The sequence below is a fragment of the Prosopis cineraria genome, unplaced genomic scaffold, assembly GCF_029017545.1.
Source record: "Prosopis cineraria cultivar Desert tree isolate PC_DT_omini unplaced genomic scaffold, ASM2901754v1 PC2, whole genome shotgun sequence".
Lineage (NCBI taxonomy): Eukaryota > Viridiplantae > Streptophyta > Magnoliopsida > Fabales > Fabaceae > Prosopis > Prosopis cineraria.
Genome location: NW_026555333.1, coordinates 1,503,679 through 1,531,306, shown reverse-complemented (window position 1 = coordinate 1,531,306; position 27,628 = coordinate 1,503,679). Strand labels below are relative to the sequence as shown.

At 28.9% G+C, this 27,628-nt stretch overlaps 1 protein-coding gene across 2 annotated transcripts; it reads right to left on the bottom strand.

The window, feature by feature from the left end:
- Positions 1-15,086: 15,086 nt before the first annotated feature.
- On the bottom strand, positions 15,087-18,596 carry LOC129303088 (dihydroflavonol 4-reductase-like). 2 transcript variants are annotated; one of them, XM_054942110.1, is made up of 6 exons: positions 18,302-18,596; positions 18,055-18,224; positions 16,191-16,385; positions 15,896-16,055; positions 15,610-15,802; positions 15,087-15,509 (listed from the first exon to the last, which is right to left on the bottom strand). In XM_054942110.1, exons 1-6 carry the CDS (start codon positions 18,417-18,419, stop codon positions 15,323-15,325), a joined length of 1,023 nt encoding a protein of 340 aa, XP_054798085.1. In that variant the 5' UTR covers positions 18,420-18,596; the 3' UTR covers positions 15,087-15,322. The 2 variants fall into 2 exon arrangements, with proteins under 2 accessions (XP_054798085.1, XP_054798086.1); XM_054942111.1 differs by lacking the exon at positions 16,191-16,385.
- Between the last annotated feature and the right edge of the window lie 9,032 nt (positions 18,597-27,628).

The following is a 27,628-nucleotide window of genomic DNA, read 5'->3' as shown; positions in this document are numbered from 1 at the left end:
AAATAAAATTAAAGGAAATATTCATTCTCTTTTATTTAATTTCAGTTTAAACTGACTCTTATTTTATTTGTAAATTATCATCTTGTTTGGGTTAAAATATGGAACATGGCTAAAATAAGTTACAAAGCTATTTGGACTGAGTAACTGAAGAGTTAGGCCCAATCTAAATAAAAGAGTCGGCCCCTAACTCAATAGAAAGTCACGATAGAATGAACATGCCGAAATTTTTTTAGTTACAAACATTATATCATTGACACATAAAGGCACAATTTCAAATAGTTTTGAAATCTAGTCCTTTTATATTTCAATAAAAAATTAAAAATACTTATTTTATCAAGTCTTGTGTATTTTTTCCATTCGAATAAATTATAGTGAGAGAATTTGAGACCTTTTTGTTATCCACTGAAATTCAACGCTGATATACTTGATATTTATTGTTCACGCACAAAAACATCTCAATTTTTTTAAATAAATATGTTTTTCGTATTTATTTTTGTAAATATAAAAGATTCAAATTCTTCCGTAATTTTTTTGGCATCCCGAATTCTTTAAGCTACAATGATGGAGTCGTACAAACTAAAATATCAGAGACCATTGCGTCGTTCAAATTAATGAAGCGAGATGGAGTCGATGAGAGGAAAGCAAATGTAGAGAGTGGGTGGAATAGACAAGCCATTGAGGAAAGGTAGCTTCTTCTAGAAGGTATGTTGGGATGATTGCGGAGAGTTGAATTTCCTCCTCAGGTCCGTCTTATGATATGGACCATGTATTTAGATTTTAATTCGGTCGGACTAGATTTAACGTATTTATTTATTTTACATTTATTATTAAAAATTAAAAATTATAATTTTTTATGATAAACCAATTTATTCTATGTTTAATTTAAAAAATTCAATTTAGATATTTTATACTTTTTACATATTAACTATAAAAATATAATTTAAAAAGCCTAAATTTTATATTAAAATTTTTTATATTTTTTATTTCAATAAATATAATATTAAAAATTAAAATAACCTTTTAACTAGCACTTTTTAAATGTTTTCAAAAAATTACAAGTTAACAATTTTAAATACAAAATTATTTAGAGTAAATCTACATAATTAATTTATGAAAATTTTAATATTAAATGAAGCCCCTTCAAATTAAATCAAATTTAAATTAATAATAAATAAATTTATTAAAATTTTTATTTTCATTAATAAAAAATAAATATTTTAAATTTAAACTGTTTAAATTAAAATTTAAATAGTTTATATCACATGGTCATGGACCAGTGAAGAGGGATCCTTATATATTTAGAGCTGGAATGAAAGGTAGGGGTTTTTAGGTGAAATTAAAAAACATGGGCTCTTAGAGAGGGAGGGAGGGAGGGAGGGAGAGATCATCATAAAAAAAACATAATTTTGTGTGTGTGAGAGAGAGAGAGAGAGAGAGTGAGTTCACCACCACCACTTCTTATAGAAAAAACATAATTTTGTGTGTGTGTGTTCACCACCACCACCATTTGTAGAAAAAATATAATTTTGAATTGCTATATTTTGTTTGAATTTTATGATAGGTTCCTATATTTTTTTAATACTCTAAGTCTCTCCATGAGAGGTGTTATAAGGATTTAAAACATTAAAAAATAAAAATATAAGGACTTAACATATAAACAAATGTAAAGACTTATAGTAAAACTCAAGCAAAATATAGAGATATAAAATTATATTTTTTCTTTTTTATAATGTAATAGTTCACCATTATTGCTGTGTCTATAATAGCCTTAAAAATTAAGACGAACTAACTAATTCAATTAGTTGAATGAAGAATTAGCTCTTAATTCGATTGGATTAACCCTTTAAAACTAACCATTAGGAAACTGGTCAATAATCAGGAAAATCATACCAGTTACTTTTAAAAAATCAGACCAAATTAAAAAATTTAAAAATAAAACAAACCATAATTTAAAATAAAATACTAAAAAATTTGGGCCATGAGCTGTGATTTTTGTAAAAATAAAGCTCAGCCCTCTCATACACGTCAGCGTGCTCCACCCTTTTTTATAGTTATGCACGCCTCCTTGTGTATGTATAGAGTCAAAAATAAAAGTTGAATCTGCAAGTCGCTCGTTTAAATTCATTTTTAGAAGAATACGAGCTTAAAAAAATAATTTTTTTAAAAAAAATTGGATTTTCAAGCCCAGCTCTAATAAGCCCTGAAAAAATAAACTCGGACAGCCCTTTTAAATCCTTTTTTGTTTTTCCTTTAAAAAAATATTTTTAATTTGAAAATTAAATTTAAACTTTAAAATATATGTTTATATTTTAAAATTATAATTTTTATTATTTATTTTTAATTTTTAAATATTATAATTTATATTTTTAAAAAATATATGAAATATTAAAATTAAAAATTTTAATTTTTAAAAATAAAATAATAATAATAAGAACTTACAAGCTTGACCCTGAGCCCTTTTTATAAGGGTCGAGCTTTAAAAAATAAAATATTTTTAAAAAATCAAGCTTAAGGGCTCGAGCTCATATGGACCGAGCCCACCCATTTTCCAACTCTATGTATGTGGGGCACAAACAAATATTATACGCTTACAGTATATTCTTTTTATTAAAAAATATAATATATTTTTAATTGAATTTCACCTCCTAATAAAATAATCACTAACTTTTAAACTAAATCTATTTTTTTATATTTATCCCTATTAAATATCCTGCTATAAATATAAAATTATTATCATTAGGGTACTTTTGAAAAAAAGATAATGATTATACCTCAAAAGATTAAAAATGCCTTATATTTTTTAACATTTTTTTAAAAAATATATTATATTTTTTAACGGAGAGAGTACAATTAAATGAGTTCTTTCTTCTTCTTTTTTTATTTCCTTTTTCCTTTTTGATTTTGGTTTTTTTTTTGTTACATATATCTTGATGTTCTTCTAACGTAGGCACATCTTTTTAATTTTTATACTTTTTATTTTTTTTATATATTTTTTGTTTAAACTTGATCTTTTTAATTTAGTTTAAACATGCCTTTAAAAAATATCTAATATTTATCATTCTATCAACATATTTCTTTATTTTTAAATGAAGAGCTTCATTTATATTTGATATTAATTATATATTCATCAATAATAAATTATATTACCAGACATTTATAATCTATTTTTTAAAAAAATGACATATTCAAACGTATTTTTATTTAATTATGATACATAAATTAAAAATATATTAATTTAATATCAACTGCTTCAATCACTATTTGATCATGGTTCGACTAATAAATAGTGAATCAATGCTTAGTCCAGTTTAATGAATGATTCAATTTCTAAAACTTTTAACTTCCCTCATGCTTTGTGCATTTTATTGCTCTTTCTATTTTAAATTATGAAATAAAGTTAAAGAATTTTATTATTTTAAAATATAAGATAATTTAAAAATAATATTTTATTAATTATAATATTTTAATATTGTCTTTTAAGTGGATACAAAATTAAAATGATATTGTAGCATAATGATTAAATATTTAAGAATATTTTTTAAAGTTTATAGTTTTATTTTTAAAAAAGTAAGTTTGTTGAATGTTATCATTGTATTTAATTGATATGCATAATCTTATTTTAAATTATTTTATAATTTGATATGGAGTATGTTTTAGGAAAAAATAATTAAAAAATTGTTCATTTAGGTCACTTTAACTGGATGGAATCTTTTTTTTTTTTTCAAAAAAACAAGGAGAGGGGGAAAGGGAGAGAGGAAGGGGGAGAAGTTTAAATAACATTTTTAGTGCCATGGGGCTCAAGCATAAATTTTCCTTTGGCATGGGTAGAATTATACTCCAATCCTCCCAATACAATTATATATAAAGGAAATTTCAATAAAACCCATTGACCATAGTTAATAAAAAAGAGAATTTCATAAATTATGAAATTTCACTAAAGTTCAAGAGCACTAAAATGAAATTAAAATGCTAAAAAAAATAATAAAATTCACACTTTTCACAAAATATCCTCGGACGAAACAAATACAAGTTGTTTGTTTCCTTATTATCCATTGTTAATTACCTTATATTAAATTATTCATTGCCTTACTGCATATATTGTCTGTCCATTACTTTTAGTTGATTTCATTTTAAGTATTGTCATTATGCTAATACTAATTGTTCATTTTCATACATACTGTTATTTATTACCTTAAATTAAATTATTCATTACCTTACTATCTGTTAGTTATTTATTACTTTTAATTGATTTCATTTCAAGTATTGTCATCTTATTAATATTAATTGTTTGTTTATCTACATATTGTTATTCATTACTTTACATTAAGTTATTTATTACCATACTGCCGGTTGTTTGTCCACTACAAATGACAAAAAATAAGAAAAAAAGTTTATTATTAACTAAAAATAACGAACAAATAACAAACAATGAGATAATAAATAACTTGATGTAAAATAATGAATAACAGTATATATAGAAACAAACAACTTAAAATAATGGGTAAATAGCTATCTTTCAATAGGAACAGTCAAATAATTTCTCTTGACACTTTAATTTAATTACAGCACCTTTGTATAGCATCTTAAATTTTAATTTTTAGATGATAAATTAATTATAAAAAATTTTAATGTACAGGAAAGGAATTTTGATACATAAAAAATTATTGAACATTAGAAATTTAGAAAGTAAGTTAAATAAGTTGTTTTTTAAAAAGAAAATTTATCCAAAATAATAAATTACACGGATCCATCTTCAAGCATTAACGACGACGATGACGATGATGATATATGTATATATATATATATATATAAGCAAATGCATGAAATATTAAAAATAAATATATTTATTTATATTTTAAATTTGTAATATAAGATATGTCGTGTGTGTGTGTGAATAAATAAAAAGAAAACAAAAGTGCATAAACGTGCGTTTGTGTGCGTGTCAGTGTATGTGTGAATATGTTCATATTTATAATTGTAATGTAAAAATGTTATGTATGGGTGTTTTATAATATAGTGTGTGTAATTATAAAATGAAAAAGAAAAGAAAAAAAGTAGGGAAAATCATTCTAAGGTCTCATGGAAGCATTTAAAATACGCTGAAATCCTATGAATTTATCAAATAGCTATTAGATCCCAAGGGACTTAAGGGTGAATAAGTCTGAAAATAAAATTACTGATTTGTCCTCTACCATAAAAAAGAAAATTTTGCTTGAACGCAGATCTCATAAAGCCCATGATCAGCGATACTGAAGATTGATACATATCCATGATTGTTGATCATAGTAGGGTAATTTTTACTTCCTCATATCTATGATTACCGCCCTTGTCTTCATCTAAGCGAGGCCAGAGTGTTCATCCGTGACTGCAGTATTTCATTAACAGAAAATAATATAATGATTGTTGAGTGAGTAAACGATTTCTCATGCGTTAATGATTTCATTATTGTTTAAGGGTAGGATAATGCTTTCTGAGTATACCTACGATCATTTGATTTGCATAGCTAATGGGTATGGATTATCTGGTGCGACATTGATACGTTGAAAAATATATAATACGAATAACTCTACATATTGTCAATAGTGTATTCTTGTATTGTCAATATGTTATCGATAGTTGTTGATACACTATATTGTGTAGGATGACTTGTAAGAATGCTTATACCACTGAAAAACATGTATTATGTTATGTTTTTTTTTCATATAGGGGACATTTTATATATTATTCTCAAGCATGTGATGCAAGCTTCTTTTATTGCAAAATCTCTGTTGTACCTCATAAGATTGACTTGTGGTGTAGGATGACCTCTATAGAAGGAAGATAGAATTTTTGTGGTGGCTATTGAGTCATTGTAACAGCATGAAGGAGCATGAAGCCATGCCCTTGTTAGAAAGATCCCAAGAAAGGAAGAAGAGGAAATAAAAGATTATTGATAGAACTTTAGGATATAACTTTATTAATAATCATGTCCTTTTATATAGTTAACCTATTTCGTGTAATTAACTTAGACAATGTTATTATGAATGGTGATTATAAGTTTGTAAATGTGGCAAATAGTTTGTTTTATTAATTAAATATTAACAAGTGGCCAACTGTGATTGACAATTGGTTTTCACTCTATTGATAAGCTATGCATTCGCTATTGACTAGTGTTGATATTAGGTGCTGTTATTCCCTTTAAAAATCAACAAACTACAAGAACCTATTGATTACTTGCCGTTGGCAATTGACAAGTGGTTATCACTATATTGACAAATGCTGATACATTAGGTGCTGTTGTTCTCTTTAAAAATCAACAAGTTGCAAGAACTTATTGATTATTTGCTATTGGTAATTAAGAAGTGGTTATCACTATATTAACAAATTATGCATTTACTATTGACAAGTGATGATACATTAAGTACCATTATTCTCTTTAAAAATCAACTAGTTATAAGAACTTGTTGACCACTTACTATTGGCCATTGACTGCAAGTTATCACTATATTGACAAGCTATGCATTCGCCATTGATAAGTGTTAATACATTAAGTGCTGTTATTCGCTTTAAAAATCAATCAATTATAAGAACCTGTTGACTACTTGCCGTTGGCCATTGATTATAAGTTATTATTATATTGACAAGCTATGTATTTTTCATTGACAAGTGCTGATACATTAGGTGCAATAATTCTCTTTAAAAATTAACCAGTTACAAGAACCGACTGACTACTTGCCATTGGCCATTGACTACAAGTTATCACTTCATTGATAAGCTATGCATTCTTCATTGACAAGTGCTGATAAAATAGGTGCAATAAACAAAAAAATAAATTCCAAATACATAAATAAAAAGTACACTTGTCTTTGATATTTTCTAGCATGGATTAGAATTTTTGCAAGTCTTGGAGGTATGACCAGTCTCATGGCATCTTGCACAATGATAAACCCTTTTGTTTTGGATTTGAGATTCCCTTATTTTATGCTTTGGCCTACCCGAAGGCTTTATAGTCATTGGTAGCTTCAAGCATGTTTGGGTTAATAAATTTGTCACTGTCAATGCTTATGGACATGGATAGTCATATGTGGCTACTAGCTTCACATTGTTGGCATATATCTTCTGTTGAGCGGTAAACTTGTAACATTTATCCATAAAATTATACACATTGCCATAAACTAGCTTGATTGCTGCACATGCATTTACACAAGGTATTCCACTCATTTGCCATGCTAAACAAGAGCAAGTATGTGCTACTCATTTGATGATATCATTCTTATCAACTCTTTATACGTTGTCCGTTCCTTTATTGTTCTTATTCTAACACTCCCCTAACCTATTGCATACTTCCTTGGTCATAATTTTGAAAATGTCCCCTATATGAAAAAAATATAATATATGTTATTCAAAAGAACTTATCATCTTATAGGTCAATCTACACCACACACAATATATTAACAACTACACACAACATAATGTCAACACATTCATCCACTATTGACAAAATGCAGCGTTGTTTCATAATAGAGATTTTGCAATAAAAGAAACTTGCATCACATACTTGAGAATAATATATAAAATATCCCCTATATAAAAAAAATAACATAATACATATTTTTCGGTGGTATAAGCATTCTTACAAGTCATCCTGCACAATACAGTGTATCAGCAACTATCGATAACATATTGACAACACAAGAATACACTATTGACATGTAGAGTTGTTCATATCAGATATTTTTCAACGTATCAATGTCACACTAGATAATCCATACCCATTAGCTATGCAAATCAATTGATAGTAGGTATACCCAGAAAGCATTATCCTACCCTTAAACAATAATGAAATCATTAACGCATGAGCTATCGTTTACTCGCTCAACAATCACTATATTATTTTTTGTCAATGAAATGCTGCGGTCATGGATGAACACTCTAACCTCACTTAGATGAAGACAAGGGTGGTAATCATAGATATGAGGAAGTGAAAATTACCCTACCGTGATCAACAATCATGAATATGCATCAATCTTCAGTATCGCTGATCATGGGCTTCATGAGATCTATGTTTAAGCAAAATTTCCTTTTTAATGGCAGAGGACAAATTAGTAATTTCATTTTCAAACTTATTCACCCTTAAGTCCTTTGGGATCTGGCAGCTATTTAATGAATTTATGGAACTTCAGTGTATTTTGAATGCTTCCATGAGACTTTAAAATGATTTTCCCAAAAAGTAGACCTTGGGTGTGGGCCCACAACAAACTCTTCTTTTCACGTTTAATAATTACCCCAGTTATCAAGCACGTATGCACTCCACACCCTAGTGGCCAAACAAGAGAGAAAGTGAGAGAGAGACAGTGCACGAGACAGTGAGAAAGGTTAGGATTGGTATGATCAAATATTTCAAAGGTGCTTTGAAGATTTATAAAATGATGTAAATGTTACAAAGTATTGGTTATATCAATCTATTTTCTTAGTTTTTAGCTTTTAGAAGATGAAAAATCTAGAATGCGATATATGCAGAATTTTTTAGATCTTTTTATTGATAAAAAATTGCTCTATAAATAATTGTAGATTTATTTTAAGTTTTTAGAAAGTTTAATTTTTAAATATAAATTTTCTGTAAGGTTTGAGGATTTCGAGAGTTAGGTTTAGGACTTAAAATAAATGTTTGACTTGAATAGAAACTTCAAATCAATTATTATGAAGCATACAAAAGTTATTAGAGATATCAATATAACAAAGTTGGTCTATATAAAATAAAAGGTATAAACTTAAAAGAATACTTTGGATTCTTTGGTGTAGTTTTAAGGTGTTAGGATAACCTTGTAATACCTTTAGGATAATTTTTTATAGTTTTAAATTATATATTAACATTTTTACATATGGGTGCCTTCTGTAAGTTCTCATTGAGAGCTCTTACTATTTATATTTGTCACGTGGCTGCATGTAAATTTAAAAAGAACAGGTAACTTGAGATTTTTTTTTCATATGTATGCCAACTATATTTTTCGTGGTAGCTTATATAAATATGCTCTTGTTTGTTTTGTCTAATTGAGTAGGATGCATATATATAGAGTATACAACAAATTGTTGAGAAATTGTAAAGGATGTGACTGTGAAATCTAATGAATTACTTTAATTTGGCCAACCATATTCGTGACTTATTACCATAATTATGTGAGGTACTACATTTTTTTCAAGTTTATTGGTATGTATTCTAGTTATTGCATATGCATGTCATGTATTGATAATAGGCTGAGAAGATGATGATGATGATGTGGATTTTAATTTGTACATAACTATGACCACGTGGTTTGCCTCCATTTCTCGCACAGTAGTTGTACTTTTCTTTTTAGAGCTTCATTCCTCAATATTTGCTTGACTAAGTTTGTAAAAAGGAATCATAGGACAGAAATACCTCTTGGTTGGGTTTTTTAAGAGGAATCATAGACTTGGGCATGGGCTTTGTACCTTCAGTTGGGTATATCTCAAGCTTCAGATATACTTTGATCAATCCAATAAGTGGGCCAGATTGTGGATAAGCTTATAATTCTAGTCAACGATGTAAAACATGATAGAGCAATAAGGGATTTTTTTACATATCATCTTGTGTTACATATAATTATTATGAATGATGGCCAATAAATTGTTGTGCTCATAATTTAATAATGATGGTGAAATTATATTATGCATACATTGTTAATTGTGTGTAGTTGTTAGTTGTACATATATGGTGAAATTTTGAGTTATTGAGATGTAAGTGTTTACCCCTTTCTTTAACATTTTAGGTGAGCTTATTGAAGCAAAAAATAAAGCACTTAGAAGCTTAGGGCTTAGTTTGAGTAAGTTTTAAGTTCCTTTTTAGTTTGTAGAATAATCACTTGTCAATATAAGACTTAATGTTAAATTAGATTGAGTTTGAAAATTATTTATTATTTATTGATGATTGACAAGGGTGCTACTAATTAAGTCCTAAAGTCATAAATTGCATAACTGATCTATTTAGAGTAAATATTTTAATATAAATTTTAAGTGTCCATACATTTATTGAAATAAATATTTAAGAATTTATGGTGGGATGTAACACACATGTTTATAGGCTTTATTAAGTTTAGATTTTTATGAAATGAAATATTTATTTTTAAGTTTTTTTCTCTCTACAATGATAAGCTCTCTTCTACTGTGAAAGAATATTGTTTATGGGTTTAAATAGTAATGGTTAATTTTTACAGCCTTGATAACTTTTTTAAATAATTTTATCATGTCTACATTTTTAAATATTTTTTATTTTTTAAATATCTATTTATTAGATAAATTTTTATGACCATTATAGTTTCCCAATCCTCCATGAATTTATTTTTAAAATAAATTTAAGAATTGACTTTAAATCTTTACACCTTGATAGTTATTTTTATTAATTTAAATATTTTTATTATCATAATTTTTTATTAATTTTTTAGTTAGTAAAATTAAGGTGTTACACTTAAAATTTTAAAATTGTTAAGGTCGTTTGTTATTAACTATAATTAATGGGTCTTTCTTAAACTTTCCCTTGCATACACACCCACCAAACACAACTTGTGGAAATTGGGAAGCAATCGGTTGAAGTTAACCTAAAAAAATGTCAGTCAATCCACGTCAAGGACGAACCGACGCCGATTAAAATGGTGGCAGCTGCCCTCTGACCCCACAACTTTTTTTTTTTAATTTTGCCCCATAAAAAAGGAAAAAATTACAGTCAGATCTAATCACAGATAAAAATTAACACAAAATAAATTATTATTAAAATAGACTCATAATTTTTTTAAAAATGAGATTTGTTATGGATCTTTATCTGTAATAAATTATTTTAAAAGGAGCTAAATGTGATTCTCTAAAACTTTTGTTTTTTAATTAATCGGCCCCACTGAGTGATTGATAACCGTACTTTTTTGCGTCGTTTATTTTTGTACATTTATAATTTTCATGGTCTGATAAAAAATATGACGCATTTTATGTTTGCTATTATGATTACTCTTTTTTTTTCTTCTATTTGGACCGTCTCTTCTCCTCTCATTTTAGTTTCTCATGATACACTTTTTGTATTAGAAGAGTATATTTTTATATATGCTAGTTAAATTTGTGGGTCTGTCACTCATCTGGGAAACCCAAAGTTAAAAGACTCCAACAAATTAAATTGGACCAAATTACAGTCAATTTAGTTTTCAATGTTAAATCGAGAAGCTATGGTGATATATGGCGGAAGACGGGAAAAGTAGGAATTACGTACAAGGAATACTGGGCCGAATTTCACATTAAAATTGAAAACGAGATGCCTCAAAATTGTGGGACTCTTTTTTTTATTGAGTGTAGATATTTTTTTATTAGAGGCAATTATATTTAAGGAATGATTGAAAATTAAATATAAATACCTCTTTTAGTAAAGATTTAAATATTGATTTATTACATTGTGAAAAATTAATTTCTTCTACTAAACTCAACTTTATAAATAAAATTGTAGGAAATTGATACCAAAATTACAAAAGACTGAAAGAGAGAGGACCGATATGACTTCAACGTACTAGAATTGATTAGGCCCAAAAACTGGCCCAATAATGACTAAAAAATCTTATTGGGGCGGAACAGACTTAGAATAACTGCTTTAGGACATCCCGCAAGTAATAAAAATGGCTCAAACCCATAAAGTATATGGGCTTTTGAACCCGTTTTGGAGTCCCAAAACTTTTGTTTTGAAAAATCTGGAAACTGAAAAAATAATGAGCCCATTCATAGGCAGACTACGGAAAGAAATAAAGGCCCGAAAAGAAAAGAAAAGAAAGGGAATAAAAGTGGGGCTGACTGAAAAGGAATAAAAGTTGGCCCGCAGAAGTCAGAAAAACCCATATGCCCCAACTTAAAGTCGTAAGCACCAGAAATAATGAAGCCCAACCTACCAAGGATCAACTTGGCTCTCTCTCTCTCTCTCTGTTTTGTTTGTTTTTTTGTTGGCCACTTGGCGCTTGATGGCCAAAAAGTCAAAGAACTTGGCGCCTTTACAACATGCCTCACTACTCACAAGCATTAGCATCCGGGATGTGCATCAGTGCATGTGTTGTCATTTTTCTATTATTTTCTGATTCTTTCCGGTGAAAGTGGGGTCTCTTCACTTTTTTTTTTTCTATTTTTCTCTACTTCCTTCATCCCCATCATTCATTAATTTTTTTATTTAAAAAAATTGTTTAATAAAAAAATTTGAATGATAGAGGTGGGAGAAGTGGAGGGAAAGAGAGGACAACAAAAAAAAGAGATCCCTGATTCCTTTCTGGCTACCAGCATTCGGCCACGTGGCCGGGTGGCCCCCCCTTCTTCTTTTTTCTTGGTGGGGTTTAATTGACAGTTTGGCAAACAGCAATTAAAATGAAATGACTTCCTAATTTAATCCCTGTTTAAAAGTATTTTTAAAAATAAATTCTATAGAATTTTAAAAGCATGAAATGACTAAATGGGCATGGCAAATATGGTAATGATATGAGCCTTTTAAATATTATTTTAGGGTTTAATTTTTGAAGGTGTATATAAAAATTTTTTTGAAAAAGAATAACTCTTTAAATGAAATTTAAATTTTTTGAGTGATTAATCTCATGACTATTAATTGTAGGAATGCATTACGTAACTAAAAAATGATGATGATTTTCAAAAAAAAAAACTAATAATTCTCTATCTTTCTAAACGAGGTGACTGGTGCATAAGATCGTTAAACTATTCTAGTAGCCTAGGAGGTAACTAATGTATAGGACTAGAAGGAGTAATGAAATTATTGAGATACATAAATAATTCATTAAATTTCAGATCATGGATAAATAATTCAAAATTTCAAATTACATCTAAATAGTAAGTTTTTGTGCTTTATTATTTTTTTATTATATGAATGGCTTTTTTTTGCATTGTTTCGTTCTTTGTATAATTTTTTAATAATGCTTAAAACTATGTGGGAAATAAAATTTAAATATAAATAATTTACTTATAAATATTATTTTCACGGTAATGTTTTTATTTCAAACTGCATGCAATTTTTTACTATTGATTAATTATTAGTTTATAATGACTTATTTATATATGTCAAGGGATTTATTTAATTTGACATGTCATATTTTGGCCAACAAAAGAATAAATCGATGGCAGACACATCCTGGAGGCTATCGTCTATAGTGGGGTCACATGTATCACATCAGCAATTGTTACCAGCAAAGGTTGTATTTGGATTTTAATTAAATATAGTTGATTATAAAAAAATTGATTAATATAATTTATTCTGATTACAATTAATTATGTTATAATATGATTGTGTTTAGATGAAATTGATAAAATTAAATATGTTTGGATAACTCTAGTCAAAAACAATTTTAAATGTGTAAATTAGTAAATTGCCATAAAAGACATTATATTGTTTTTTGAAGTATAAATAATAATGAAATTGTATATAATATTATTAAATGTTTTTGTCATAGGAAAAGTGAAATTAATAATTTAATCAATGTAAAGACTAAATCAATATATCTAAGTTTAAATAAATTTATATTATGGAAATAATCTTTGTGTGAGTTTTGTGATCCGTATTACTCTACATATATGGACTCATGATGCTTAATTTATGTAAAGCATGCGTATACAAATTTTCTTCTGCCGCAGTCAATTAACAAACGTGTTATTCTAATTTATTTTAATTGAAGAGTAATCGGAGTTTCTTTTGAAATAAGAAATTAATTATAGAAACATAAAAACTATTCACAAGCCTAGCTAATTCATAAACTTATGGATCCAAAGATTGACAGTAAACAGGCGAGCTGAGGAAGAATATAAGATTGAACAAATTGAACAAAGAAATGAAAGACACAAGAACGCGCAGGGGTATATTTAGGCAGCTGATATTTTTGACGAATAATAAATGAAGGTTACAGTAAAATTGAAACTGATAAGTTACTTCATACAGCTTATAAAAACAGAGTTTTACTTCTAATAATTGATTCTAGAGAAATGGAGGGTGTTCAGGTTTTTTTAGCAAAACCATGGTTTTGTTCAAATAATGGATTCTATCTTGCTATCAAAGCCGGCGCTCAGCCTGCAAAATTACAAAGTTGATAAATGCAATAAAAGTAAAAATATGTTAAGTTGAGTTAGATTTTGATTAAATAGGCCCGAACTTATATGATAAGTTAGAGGTTTTAGCTTGACTTTAAGTCCATATAATGTTTTTTTCACTGTTTGAGCCTGATGTGGCCTGACAACCAATTTAAAAGTCGCATTTTAATTTTAAACATCTCAAGTATACTTTAAAACTATTAGTATATAATATATAATTTAATTTATCAATTACAATATATAATAATTAAAAAGACTTATCAACTATAATACAATAGTAAAGCAATAGCATTAAAATAAATACATAAGTCCAATTCAATTGAAAACATAATTAGAAATAAAAAAATATATTAATTAAAAATTAAATGGTGAAACTAATGTAATATATTACACAATATGTGTGTGTGTAAGAGAGAGAGAATAAGCTGGTCTGTTTGGCTCCTAAGTTAGGCTTTAAAAGGATAAATCTAATTTATTTAACAAAATATACTTGAATATGACCTAAATTTATTTGATAAATCAACTAGGTTAGGCTTGAAGTTGGTTAGGATGTAAGTCCTAAATCCAAATGCTATTGTTTTGGTGTACGGAGGATGGGGTCCTTGCTGAAGACGAAGAGCGGAGATCGACAATGGCGGTCACTGGTTAGCTTAAAACAAAGCTTTATGTGTGTTCTCTGTGATGCCTCACCGCCATCTTTTTTTTCCAACACGTTCTTGTTGGCACTGTTCAGTGACGACCTTTCGTTACTCTTGCTCAGGTGCCATTGACCTTTATCTCGAGACTTTGCCAAATTGCTTATTCTTCCTTATAAATGTAAGTTTTAATTCAAATCGCTCTGCTTGCTTGAGCCTATAATTTCCATGTGTGTCGTACACTTGTGCTTCATTCCCCTCTGCAGGCATGATCAGATTCACACACACACACAGAGTCGACATTCGAATTCAAAATCGAATTTATCATTTCATGCATAGAGATATCAACAGAGCTAAGAAAACCTCCTTAGATTAAAACTGAGTGAGCGAAACATACAAACTTGAATTGAATAATGGAAAATAAATCCAAGCTTTAGACGAGAGTATTAAATGTCCTCCCGAAAGGCAACTTCATCATTTCCCAACCAATTCTTATTTCCAGCACTCATATATCCCAATCCAAAATTTAAAATACCAAAAACTAAACACAAGAGCCAAGACAATGGCGAAAACGAGCACATTTGTTACTTTCATTTCTGATCAGTGGTGCCATTAACACGAGTTTCTGTTGACTTGGGAAGAAGCCCTTTCTCTCTGCAGGCATCAACAGCTCCGGTGAACATGTCCTCTAAGCTGTATTTAAATTGGAATCCCAAGTCTTTAATCTTCTTGGAAGAAAAGTGCACAATCTCCAAGTCATCTGGAATATTCTCAAACCTATATAAACAACATCACGAATCATGTATGTTTACAACAATTAGTCCTGCGCTATATATGAAGTAAACATAAAGGGAGAGAGGGGGAAGAGTGGATGTACTTGATGGGGACATTGCACTCCGGGTATTTTTGATCAAGCATTCTTGCAATGTCATGAATGGTGGCATCATGGGAAGAGCAGATGTATCTTCCTTCTGCTTCAGGATGCTCTAACAAGAATATGTGACCCATGCAGAGATCATCCAAGTGAACAAATTGGCCTTGCTTTATGATTGAATAATGCGCTTCATTCCCTGCAATTAGAATACTTTAAATCACAGTGCATATGATAAATTAAGTGAGAGCAAAGTTGAAGTTAACAGAGACAAAATAACAGCGTAACGCACCAGTGATGGGGGAAAGAGCAGTAATAAGACTGGGAGGCATTGAATCCATAAGAAAGGGACCAACCACAAGGGGAGGAATTACAGTGATGAAATCCATGTTATGCTGTTCGGCAAATTTCCATGCCTCTTGCTCTGCCAACGTCTTTGAAACAAAATACATCTGCAAAATATTTAGTTTTGGAGATGTACGAGATTACTGATATGTCTCTCAGATGCATGTGTCCGACAGGTAAGACAAGAACAAGTGCAAGGTGTAGAGAGAGAGAGTTGGGGGGGGGGGGGAGAAAGAACTAACCCAACCAGTCATCTTTACTCTGCGACAGTACTCGACATCACTCCAGCATGTCTCGTCGAACACAGGTTTTTGGTGCTCTATGACATTGACAGTCCCGGCAGAGGATGTGAATATCAATCTTCTCACAGTTTTGGACTTCAGGCATGCTTTCATGATATCCAGTAAACCATTGATAGTTGGTTTTATCACTTCGTTCTACAATGTTCCCAATCAAATTCAAGTTGTTTTACCATGTAATATGAAGATGTTTGACCAGCAGGTCAGTTAAGTACGGCCAACTCTTGAATGCTATTATTACTATAGTAGGACCCACGTGAATTTTTGCGGGGGGGCTTTTATTTACATACCGCCATCGTGGAGAAATGGTGGATTAGCACCGAACTTCAAGTTCAAGCTATTTTTTCTCTATTATTATTATTATTATTTTTTTGGGAAGTGGATTGGCTGAGCCACGTCCCTGCCCCTGCTCGGACTAATTACAAAAAACATAACACAGTACATCGCAAAATTCTACTCATAATATATAATTCTTATTCTTTGTTTAATTTATCTCGAGTTTTGTCTTATTTTTTTTCCTTCGTTTTTTTTTTTAAAAAAACTTTTTTCGGCAACGTCGAAGTGTTTGAAGGTTTGGAATAATATTGTACATTCAACACTATGTCTTCTCTTTAATTTGTCCATATCCAAACTTTTCTTTATATCTTCTATTCCACTCTTGTTGGGAGTAAATTTAAATTTCTAAAGATCAACCTCAATTAAATGAGAACGTCATTCGACTATGTTTGCTTTTTTATATTGAAAAGGACAGAACTTCGTCATGAAATCAAACGAGCACTTTATAAATTGAGAAATTCTCAAGCTATCTCACATTTTGAACGTGCTATTTCAATCGCATTTAAAGAAATGATATGATATGATACGTTACGATACTCATTTTTGCTGACTTTTAATTTCAAAACTGATATCAACTCTAATTATTAAGTTTAAATCTAGCCTTAATTAGCTAGTTAAACAAATTAAATTCCATACCAAGACGGATTTAGAGTTTTAATGTCAAAAAACAATATGAATTTAATCCAAAAAATTAATTATGTAACAAAATCAATAATCACATAGAAATGATAAATAAAGTCACACATTATCGATGGTATGTTACAGCAAACAGATAACTGGGTGGGCTTTTTTTTTTAGGCCCCTTTGTCCAATCAAAATATCAAAATACTAGTGTGTGTATCTATGAAATAAAATTTATAGAAAATGTGTCTCATAAATTATGAACAATACGATTTATTTTTGAAAGAATGATAATAAAACCTCTTTAAAATATATAAATGATAATTTAATCTCTCAAAATATTATAATTTTTTTAAAATCTTTATCGACTTTTCAATCATTAATAAATTTATTTAAATTATTAAATTATCTTTGTTAAAGATAAGTAATTTATAAATTTTGTTTAAATATTTACAATTTTTTTTCTTATACTCGTAATAATGCAACAGCAAATCACAACTTCACATGTTAAATTTTTTATTTACTGTTACATTGTTATGAAATAAAAAAAAAGTTGTGAATATTTAAATAAAACTTATGAATCATTTATTTTTAATAAGAGTAATCGAATAATTTATATAAATTTAGTAATGATAAAAAAAATTTTAAAAATTTTAGAATATAACATTTTAAAAAATTAAATTATCATTTATATATTTTAAAAAAATTTTATTATCATTTTTTCTTATTTTTCACACATCATGCAACACATGCGAAACAGGCCTATAGAGTATAGCATCGTGTCTTTGTGTAATACATACATACATACATATATATATAGAGAGAGAGAGAGAGAGGAGCATAAACATACCTCAGGATCCTTGGATTCGAAATCCATAGGGGTGGCGACATGGAAAACTGCAGCGCAGCCATTGATGGCGTCGTCGAAACTTCCCTCGAGGGCGAGATCGGCCTTCCACAGAGTCAGGTGCGTGTCGGCTTTTGGCAGCTGCAACAAATGCTTCACCTTCTTCATGTTAGCTGCGAATCAAATGAATCAATATATGAATGATCATTGAATGACAACGATGGTGAAAGTGGGGAGCTAGGAACGGAACCAGGGTCTCGCACGGTGGCTCGAACAGCGTAGCCGCGCTCGAGGAGTCGCATGACAAGCCATGAACCAATGAAGCCGGATGCCCCGGTGACACAAACGATCCCCGACACTGAACCCATGAGTGAGTTTGTGTCAGTGGGAATGGAGGAGAGGAATAATAAAGGGGAAAGAGATAAAAGGGGAGAGAATAATCAAATGGATTGAAGGACTGAGGACGATAACTGAAGAGTGGATGATGACAGTGACAGGGTTAAAGGAATCAAAATTGTTCAGAGTGCGGGGCCTCTGTCGTTGGGCAGTGCTATATGCTTGTATTTATATATATATATTCAGTGATAGTGTGACAGAAGGCAGGGACCTGGAGTGTTGTCTCGTGCTCACCCAACGGCCCGTAATCTGGTTAGGTGGCGTTTGACTGGCAGCTGCTTTCTCTCTTTTTTAGCTGCCTCCCTCATTCCTCTACTTTCCATTCCATTCTTCCTATTCCGCCTTTGGGACCTCTTCATTATTACCCACGCATTTTCTTCCATCTCTTTCATGAAACTTGAATGCTTACTCCTGTACTCCCTTCTCTCATGTTATAAAACTCTCAATTACTTTATGAAAATAATATAATGGGTTATAAAATTAAATTTGTAATAGGACTAAAATTTAAAAATTATAATAAATAATTTTCCATATGCATTGTATTTAAGATAGAAAAATTCTTCTAAAAATGTAGCTTCATGTGAATTTTATTTTATATATTCTTACAAAACAATTCATGATAGCTAGGTTTCATTTTTTTATTCTAATTTAAAGTATACTTTTAGTCTTTTAATTTTGTATAAGATTTTAATTTAGTCTTTTTAATTTTGTAACGTATTTTTTTTATTTATTTAACCCTAACATTATTAATTTTAAATGATTATTTTTTGTGTCAATCATTATTATTTAAAAAAATTAAACTTAATATATTAATATTTGAGAATGTTTGTTGATATTTGAAAGTCCAATATAAAAATTTATTGGGATAAAATTAAGAGTGTTGGGATTAAAAGATTAAAAAAACACTTCATAAAATTAAAAGATTGAAATAAAATATTATGTAAAATTAAAAGATTAAACGTATACTTTAATCTTCATTTAATGTGTGCTCTTAACTTTATACTTATAAAGATAGAAAACCTATTATCGCGAAACGGTGCGGGTAATTAATGTTTGGATTAAAAGAGTACTAATTAATAAGGAAACGCTATTGTTATTATCTATTTTTAATATTTAATTTCCTTGTTATTAATTAAATAAAATTTTGAGCATCCCAAATTGGTCCAACCGAACGACGTGGGTTGGTCATTCAAATTTAAAGCAGAGATATCAAGGGCATGTTTGGTTTCTGTTCTCATTTTCTATTTTTAAAAACTATTTTATACTATAATTTTTAAAATTATTTTAAAAATAAAAAATAAAAATCTGTTTGGTTTTGTCAATTAAAAATAATTTTATAATTAAAAAATAGACTAATAGTTATGATTATAGACAGTTAATGATGGTGATTAATAATAAAAATTGATCAAAATAATTATAATTTCAATAATTAAATTTAGTGTAATTTAAAAACAAGAAAAGTAAAACCAAAACAACTTATAATTATTTCTATTTTTTTAAAAAATAACTAAATGAAAAACATTTATTTAAATAAATATTTAATTTTTTATTTTAAAAACAAAAAAATAATTTTTAAAAATAAAAAACAAACAGGTCCCAAATTTCCAATCAGTTATTGGATGGCAGACGGAAAGACTTTACGGGTGTATTCAGTGCTTGGGGCGAAATTGAGCGTCGCTTCTGGAAAACATTAATTAAATTTTCGTTGATTTGGAGTTGGGGGCAGAGAAGGCGTTGCTATTGGAGTGTGAGCTCAAATGGTGTATCCCCCGTGCTTTGAATCGAATAGTTTGAATCAAGAGACCACTGACAAGGAAACACGAAATTATTATGGAGTAGCTGATTATTTGTTTTTCTTTTTTTTGTTAAATAAAATTTGGAACGTACCGAATCAGCGACTTGGCGTATTACGGTTGAGCCATTCAAATTTTAAGAGGATGTTTGATTGGAAGGGATGGAGGAAAAGGGGAGGAATTTTAGCCCCCTTCCCTTATTTGGTTTAAAAAATTGGGAGGACCCCTCCAAACTTATCCCTCCGAATTTGGGGAAATTGACAGGAGAGGAATAAAATTTATTAAACTCTGATTAATATGCTTTTTATGATAAATTTAAAAAATACAGACATACTTTTTTAATATATCAATACTAATAAAATGAATGTAAAATTATTTATATATAATTATTTTTTTTCTTCTCTTCTCTTAAATCAAATAAGATAATATCAAATCTCTCTCATTTGTTAAAATCTTCTCTCTCCTCTCAAACCAAGCACATCCTAAAAACATAAATACCAAACAAGTCTTTGCGGTAATGTCTGAGTTTTCTATTTTCTTTCTTTTTTTGTCCAGCTTCATCCCAAAAGTCACAGTCAAATAGAGTGGGAGGGGGAGGGTGAAGTGCCGTGATGGTAGAAAAATTTATTTATAAATCAGGTGTATGATGTCATTTATGTTTTGTTTAATAAAAAATTAATATACACTGTGCCAATTAAATCACATATTCTTTGACCTTGTTTATAAGTTAAAAATAAAATTTATTTTAATTTTATTTATAAAATATTTTAGTAGTTTTTATATTTATATTTACCTTTATATCCTTATTAAATACTAAAAAATATTAAAAATAATTTTTTTTTATTTATTAAGAAATAGAGGTGAACAAAAGTTAAATTTTAAGAGAAAATTAATGAGTTTAAGGTTTCTTTTTATTAAAACATACTGAAAAAATTTATAAATAGAAATCGAAAAAATAAAATCTTATTTATTATTATTGTTAATGATTTTATTTCTTATTTTTTATAATATTATCAATCATAAAATCAATTTATATTGAGATAGCATGTTTTTATTAACAGGACAGGGATGATATGCTACACAAAAATTTCAGAGTGATAGTATATGAATTTAAGAAGGAATGGTGTGATGAATTTAGAATGGCATTTTTTTTTTTAAATGAATGATGGGAACGGGGGTTGCGTAGGGGAGAAGGAAGGTCGGATGGTCACCGTACGGATGCAATGAAGGGTGAGCGTTAGTTGCGCACGTTCCTTTTTTGGTAGTCCAATTCACTGTTCATGACACGACACGACACTTGTCCTTTTCTCATACCCTGGCTAGAGCTATACAAAAGATAAGATGGCACTGAATTTCATCCTAATTTAAAGTCCGGTCTTTTCATAAAAAAAATTGGATTAAACAATTTGTAGTCTGATTTTATTCAGTGACAACTCAAAAATTAATAGAATCGGACTTGGTTTGTAGGATTGAGAGACTGATCCTATTAATTCAATACTCACTTAGCTTTTTTTCTTCCTTTTTTCTCTATAAGAAGCAATAATACATTTTAACCTAATAAACTTAATTAAGATAATAAAAATATTTATAATAATAATAATAATAATAATAAATCCATAATCACTTCCAATAATAAAAAAATATTTCTGTTGTAATTTAAATGATAAAAATTTATAACTTTAACAAAAATAGCACTCAACAAACATCAATAATACTACATTATAACAACAATTTAAAAATAAATTTAATAAATTTTCATACAATCATCTCCTTAGTATCAATTACACTTAAAATATTTGTCAAAAATAAATTAATTATAATTATAATAAATAAATTAATAGGATTGGATTGAATCAAATGGCCCGAATATCTAGTCTCTTATCCAATACAACTTAAAAAAATAATTTGATCTTTTTAATTTTCTTGATCTTGAAGGTTTAATATTTATACAGACTATCATCTCAAATTGAAGTGGATTAAACAAGACTAACAAATTTTTGCACAGCCCTACCCTATTCCTCCAATCGCAAGGACTTGGGACCCCCCTTAGCTTTCCCCTTTAATCTCGCTAGCTGCTACAATGATTCATGAGCCACACTTGTCCTCCGCCTTTTACTCATTCTCTTTGCTGCTCTCTGCTTCGTAATTCCAAAAGGAAATCTCTTATTTGTTAGAATATTTATTTATTAAATTTACATTGATTAATAAATTCAAATAAATTAATCTTTATGATTTTATATAGATTGTAATAGGTGAATCATATAAGTAAATTTAATAAATAAAGGCTCAACTCACAACCCTATAGTTACCAGTTAATTCTTATATCTTAACTGACTGAGTCAAAGATAATAAAATATAATTTATTTATTTATTAATTATAGTGGTTATTGATTTGATTCATATAAACCGATCAATTGATAACCACAAACATACAACAATTTTTATTTTTTTTTATTATCTTTGAACTTTCTGTAAAACTATAGGATCCAGTAGGTTATATGTCTGTCTATATTTAAAATAATTGAGTTTTTTAAACAATCATAAATTTTTTAAGTACGCACACATATTACTTTATTTAATTTTATTTGTTTACATAAATTGAAATATAAAATTAACATTGCTGTCATGCGTTGGTCCTTCTTAGGAATGACAACAAAAAAGGTTCCATTAATGCATTGAATACTAAAGTGAAAAATAAAGGCCTGTCACACAACCTTCACTACAGATTCACCAATAAAATCCCATTGACTTCGAAAACATAGTGCATCTCGCCCGTCCGAAATTGGAGATTTAAGGGCTCCCATGTCAAAAAATTGCCCTTTTAATTTCTTCAAGATAAAATATATTTTCAAAGAGAAGCTAATATAGATATGTCAATATTTGGATATTTAGAGGCTGCAATGAGATTAGAACTACTATTGCTTCCCTCCAAAAAGAGCCTTGTGAACAAAGATAAAGCATTGCCTTATATTTCTTCAAGGGCTGATAATTCAGACAGACTAGTCTTATTTAAGTCGGGCTCAATTTGAGTCGAATTTATTTTGATCAAGTTTAGAATATCTTATCTCTTCTAAGAAATCTATATAACCAAGCCCAACCCTAACATTTTTGAGTTTCAGGCTTATTTGGGTCTGCTTGAATACCAAAAAATTTTTAAAAATATTTTTTCTTTTTTTAATCAATTTTAATTTTTAAATAAGTTTATTACGTATAAAATATTATTTTATTTTTGAAATAATAAAATAAAAAAATAAAAACTTATCAACTTTAAGTAGCTATGCTATTATTTTATCGTATTGTGTATAATTTATTCATGAATATTTCATTTACTTATAAATTAATGTATTAGTTGTTTAAATATTACTCTTATCACAGTCATATATAAATATTTTATATATTTTAATTATGATCAATTTAATCTCGAATCAATCATAATCAGACCATTAACTTAAAATTATTACTCGATTATTTCAAAATTTTTAATAACTTTAAGGTAAATTGTATTTTTTATTTTTAAGAATACGAGAAAGATAGCCATCATTATATAATATAAAATAAAATTATTTAATTATGAGTAAAATACTCTTTTTTTAGAATTATTTTTTCTTTTAACTTTTTATATTGTTTAGCCTTTACATATAAGAAATTTTTATTCTAATTTATTCTTAATTTTTAACTAAATTTAGTGTGAATGATAACCAAATAATTATTTAAGAATATTATTCTATTTATTATATTTATCTAGTTGTAAAGTCAGGAAATCGTACATGCCCAAATTTTATTTTTAAAATTATTTTTAATTTCAGTAATACTTTATAATTAATTACTTATTTTTAAAAAATATAAATATATTTTTTTAGATAAGAAAATTATGTATAGGACTCAATGATTTTTTAAAAAAAAGTGGGTCTTAAAATATAAAAAATAATATTAAAATATATTTTAAATATTATTTTAAGATATTTTATCGATTAAAAATAATGAAATATCAATATTTTTAATTTTTTTTTAAAATTACTATGGTAATACACTCAAATATATAGTATTTTAGTATAAAATAACATAAAATTTAAAGAATTAATTAATATTTATTATATTATATATATTTTTTAAAATTTTATTTTTTTATTCGGATATTCAAGCCAAGCTTGGCCCAAATTATCTTGAGCATATTCAGGTGGCTCAAACATTAAAAAAATTTTTAGGCCAGTTCGGGCTGACCTGTTAGGATTAGCTCAAACTACCGGCTCTTTTCTTCCAACTCATAAAGCCATCTCCCATCATCATCACACAAAGTATTTAAAGTTATGATCACCAAGCAAATACCAGTCACGCTTAGCTTTTTCAGCCCACATCACACTTTCTTGACATGCGACCTGTGGAAGACTCATCAGGAATGACGGAGAGTGGTTAGTAGGCTTTCAAAGGAAATTGAGTTCCATCAATCCACAGTTGCGGAACTTTTGGCTATCAAAACAGGACTAGAAATTTGCAAGATGAGGGGTCTCAAAAATATCAAGCTGTACACAGATTCACTAGAGGCATCATACTTGTTTCTTACTGACAATGGGACTAATCATCCTCTTCAGGTGGAAATTAATGACATCAAGACCTTGATATATTTAGATTGGGACCTCGGTATATCCCATGCTTATCGTGAAGTTTTAGTTTGTGCTGATTTATTAGCAAGGAGAGCTAACCAATTGGATGACGAGATGAGTATTCTGCAATCATCCCCAAATTACTGCTGGGCCTATCTTTTAAATAATATTGGATAGGTGTGTTTAATTTTTATTGTTTCCTTTTGTTCTCAGTTTTTGGATTATTAGTTTTCAGTTTAGCTCACACCTCTGTGCTATTCCTTTTTCAGGTGTAACTTACCTTTTTATATAATAAAAAAATTAAACTTCCTCTAATCCAACCCATAAAGTAGCTTGAAGGTCCTCTAAAGATTTTTGGTTACGACACTCACGTAACACCTTGGAAAGGCCTTTAAGGATATGTTTGGTTGGAGGAGAGAGGAGGGAAGGGAGCCCTCCCCTTCCCTCCCCTCCCCTGGTTAGGAGGAGGGGAGGGGAAATTTTTAAAATTTTTCCTTCCCTCCCCTTCCCTCCAAAACCTCCCCTCAAAATTGGAAGGGAGCTTTCCTTCCCCTCCTCCCCCTCCCCCTCCCTTGCCTCCTCTCCCCTCACCTTCTCTTTCCTCCCTTCCCCTTCCCTTGAACCAAACATATCCTAAGTCTATTCAGCAAGTGTCGTTTCTTTTTCCCAAGATGCCCAAAAACCTTCTCTTTCTAAATATTCACTCCTTCAGCAAAGTGAATAATGTTCTTATGCCAGTCATTGTTTGCTTTACAAGTCTCATTCATAAAATGTTCAAAATCATAATGCAAAGTCCAGGAAGCAACAAACTGAAAAGGTTTCTCTGTATATCTTCGGGCTTCCTCTTCCTACCACATCTTCAACAAGATAGGCCAGTGATCAGATTTGAAAAAGGGAAGATGTAGAACCATGACATCTTGGAACTTATCAACATATATTGGTTATTAAAAAGGACATGATCAGTACGACTCTCACAATTGCCCCTCCTCCATATGTAAAATGGACCATGATAACCAATATCTGAAAGACCCCATCTATCTAGTTACTAAATTCTCTATCAATCGAACTGTGTGAGTATAGTAAAGAGTGCCTTTCATGGTGTAATAGAGTAGCATTGAAGTCACCTCAATATACCAAGGCCCATCAATGGATGATCTCAAGGCTTTTAGCTCTTACCACAACAATTTGCGAGATACCAAATGCAAGCTAGCCCCATAGATTTAACTAAAATGTGAGCTTTTATGCCACTCACCTGCGTTTCTAGTAAAGCCACAACTTCCAATTTGTGCTTCTTAGTAAGCTCATAAATATGCCTACGAAAGCTTCGTGAGCATGTGCCTCTAGAATTCTAAAACAAAATATTGATAGACTGATTAGGAAAGAATTGGGCTCGAGTGCCCCTATTAACCTCACTAAGTCTGTTTTAAACAAATTAGAAGTGTGATTGTGAGATCAGGTACCCTTGACATTCAAAATATTGAATTCATGGTTGCAAAGCATGGTCGTACGGTGCACTTGTTTGTCTCATCTTTATCCTATGATGCGCATATACTAATACGTGTGTCGGATATGATATATCAATATGTATTTGATATGCTGATACATTTATTTTTAAAAATATATGATATGATATGTTTTTGATATATATAAATATATTTATAAAAAATTATTCAAACTAGCATATGTATATAATCCTTTATGATAGGATTAAGTTACAATTTTATCCCTAAACTTTTTTTTAAAAAGCAATTTTATCCCTATACTTATAAATAAGTGAAGCAATTTTACTATGAATTATTTCTCCGAAGAGTGCTAGGCACCTTGTAAAAGGTTTTTTTTTTTGCTCTTTAAAAAAATAAGTCAGGGGTAAAAATTAACCCACTTATGAGTACAGGGATAAAAAGTTTGGGATAAAAATGCACTTTAACCTTTTATAATAATACTCAACAAAACATAATTATTAATTGCACTTTTATTCCATCTCTATCTTATTGCCTACCATCTAGTCTCTATTAATAATTCCCTACTTAGGATTTATATTCCTACCTTTTTATAATTGAAAAAAATATAATTTTTATCCTTTTATTATATCTAAAACTTATTTTTTCAAGAAAAATTTAATCTTTGACATTAAAATCAATTCACAGAAATATATTAGGAACAAAAAAGATTATTATTACGATATTTAATAAAATTTAATTTTTAAAAATGACCTTGACATATCGGTTTTAAAGTATCAAATTGCAATCTATAAATATCGGATACATATTAAAAATTAAAATTTTTAAAACTAAAAAAATAATATTTTTATATTTTATGAATATGTATCAAAAAAATATCAATAAATATTAATATCAGATATGATATTGATACAAGATAATTTAAAATATTAGTACTTTATACGTGGTATGATATCATGATAGCTTTTTTAAAAGTAAAAACAAGTGTCACGTAACAAAAATGGCAAGAATGTTAAACCCTCTGGCAGAAGCGGAGAAGGGGCTCACGTACGGCTGAAGAGAGGGCCAGGGGTTCAGGAAAGGCCCATCTCAAGTCATTTTTACCATAAAGTTATGGCTTTGGGTGATAAAAAAATTGAATATCTTTCAAGTTAGTTTCGTGTTTTTTTTTATTTTAAAAAAGATGTTGGGATCTTTGAAACGTCGCTTTTCTCACGGAAAATATATGCTTATTGAGAAACTGTAATTTCCAAAATACATGAACTCAAAGAGCTAGCTATTAATTTCCCAAAAATTAGAAAGTTGTTCTATTGAAAAAATGCTTGTC

What these genes read in the sequence shown, in the direction of transcription:
- LOC129303088 (XM_054942110.1), bottom strand. Translation starts at nt 18,419, where the DNA reads ATGGGTTCAGTGTCGGGGATCGTTTGTGTCACCGGGGCATCCGGCTTC. An exon ending in AGCCACCGTGCGAGACCCTG is followed by an intron (nt 18,225 to 18,301) that starts GTTCCGTTCCTA and finishes TTTGATTCGCAG; the next exon opens with CTAACATGAAGAAGGTGAAG. An exon ending in TCGAATCCAAGGATCCTGAG is followed by an intron (nt 16,386 to 18,054) that starts GTATGTTTATGC and finishes GGAACATTGTAG; the next exon opens with AACGAAGTGATAAAACCAAC.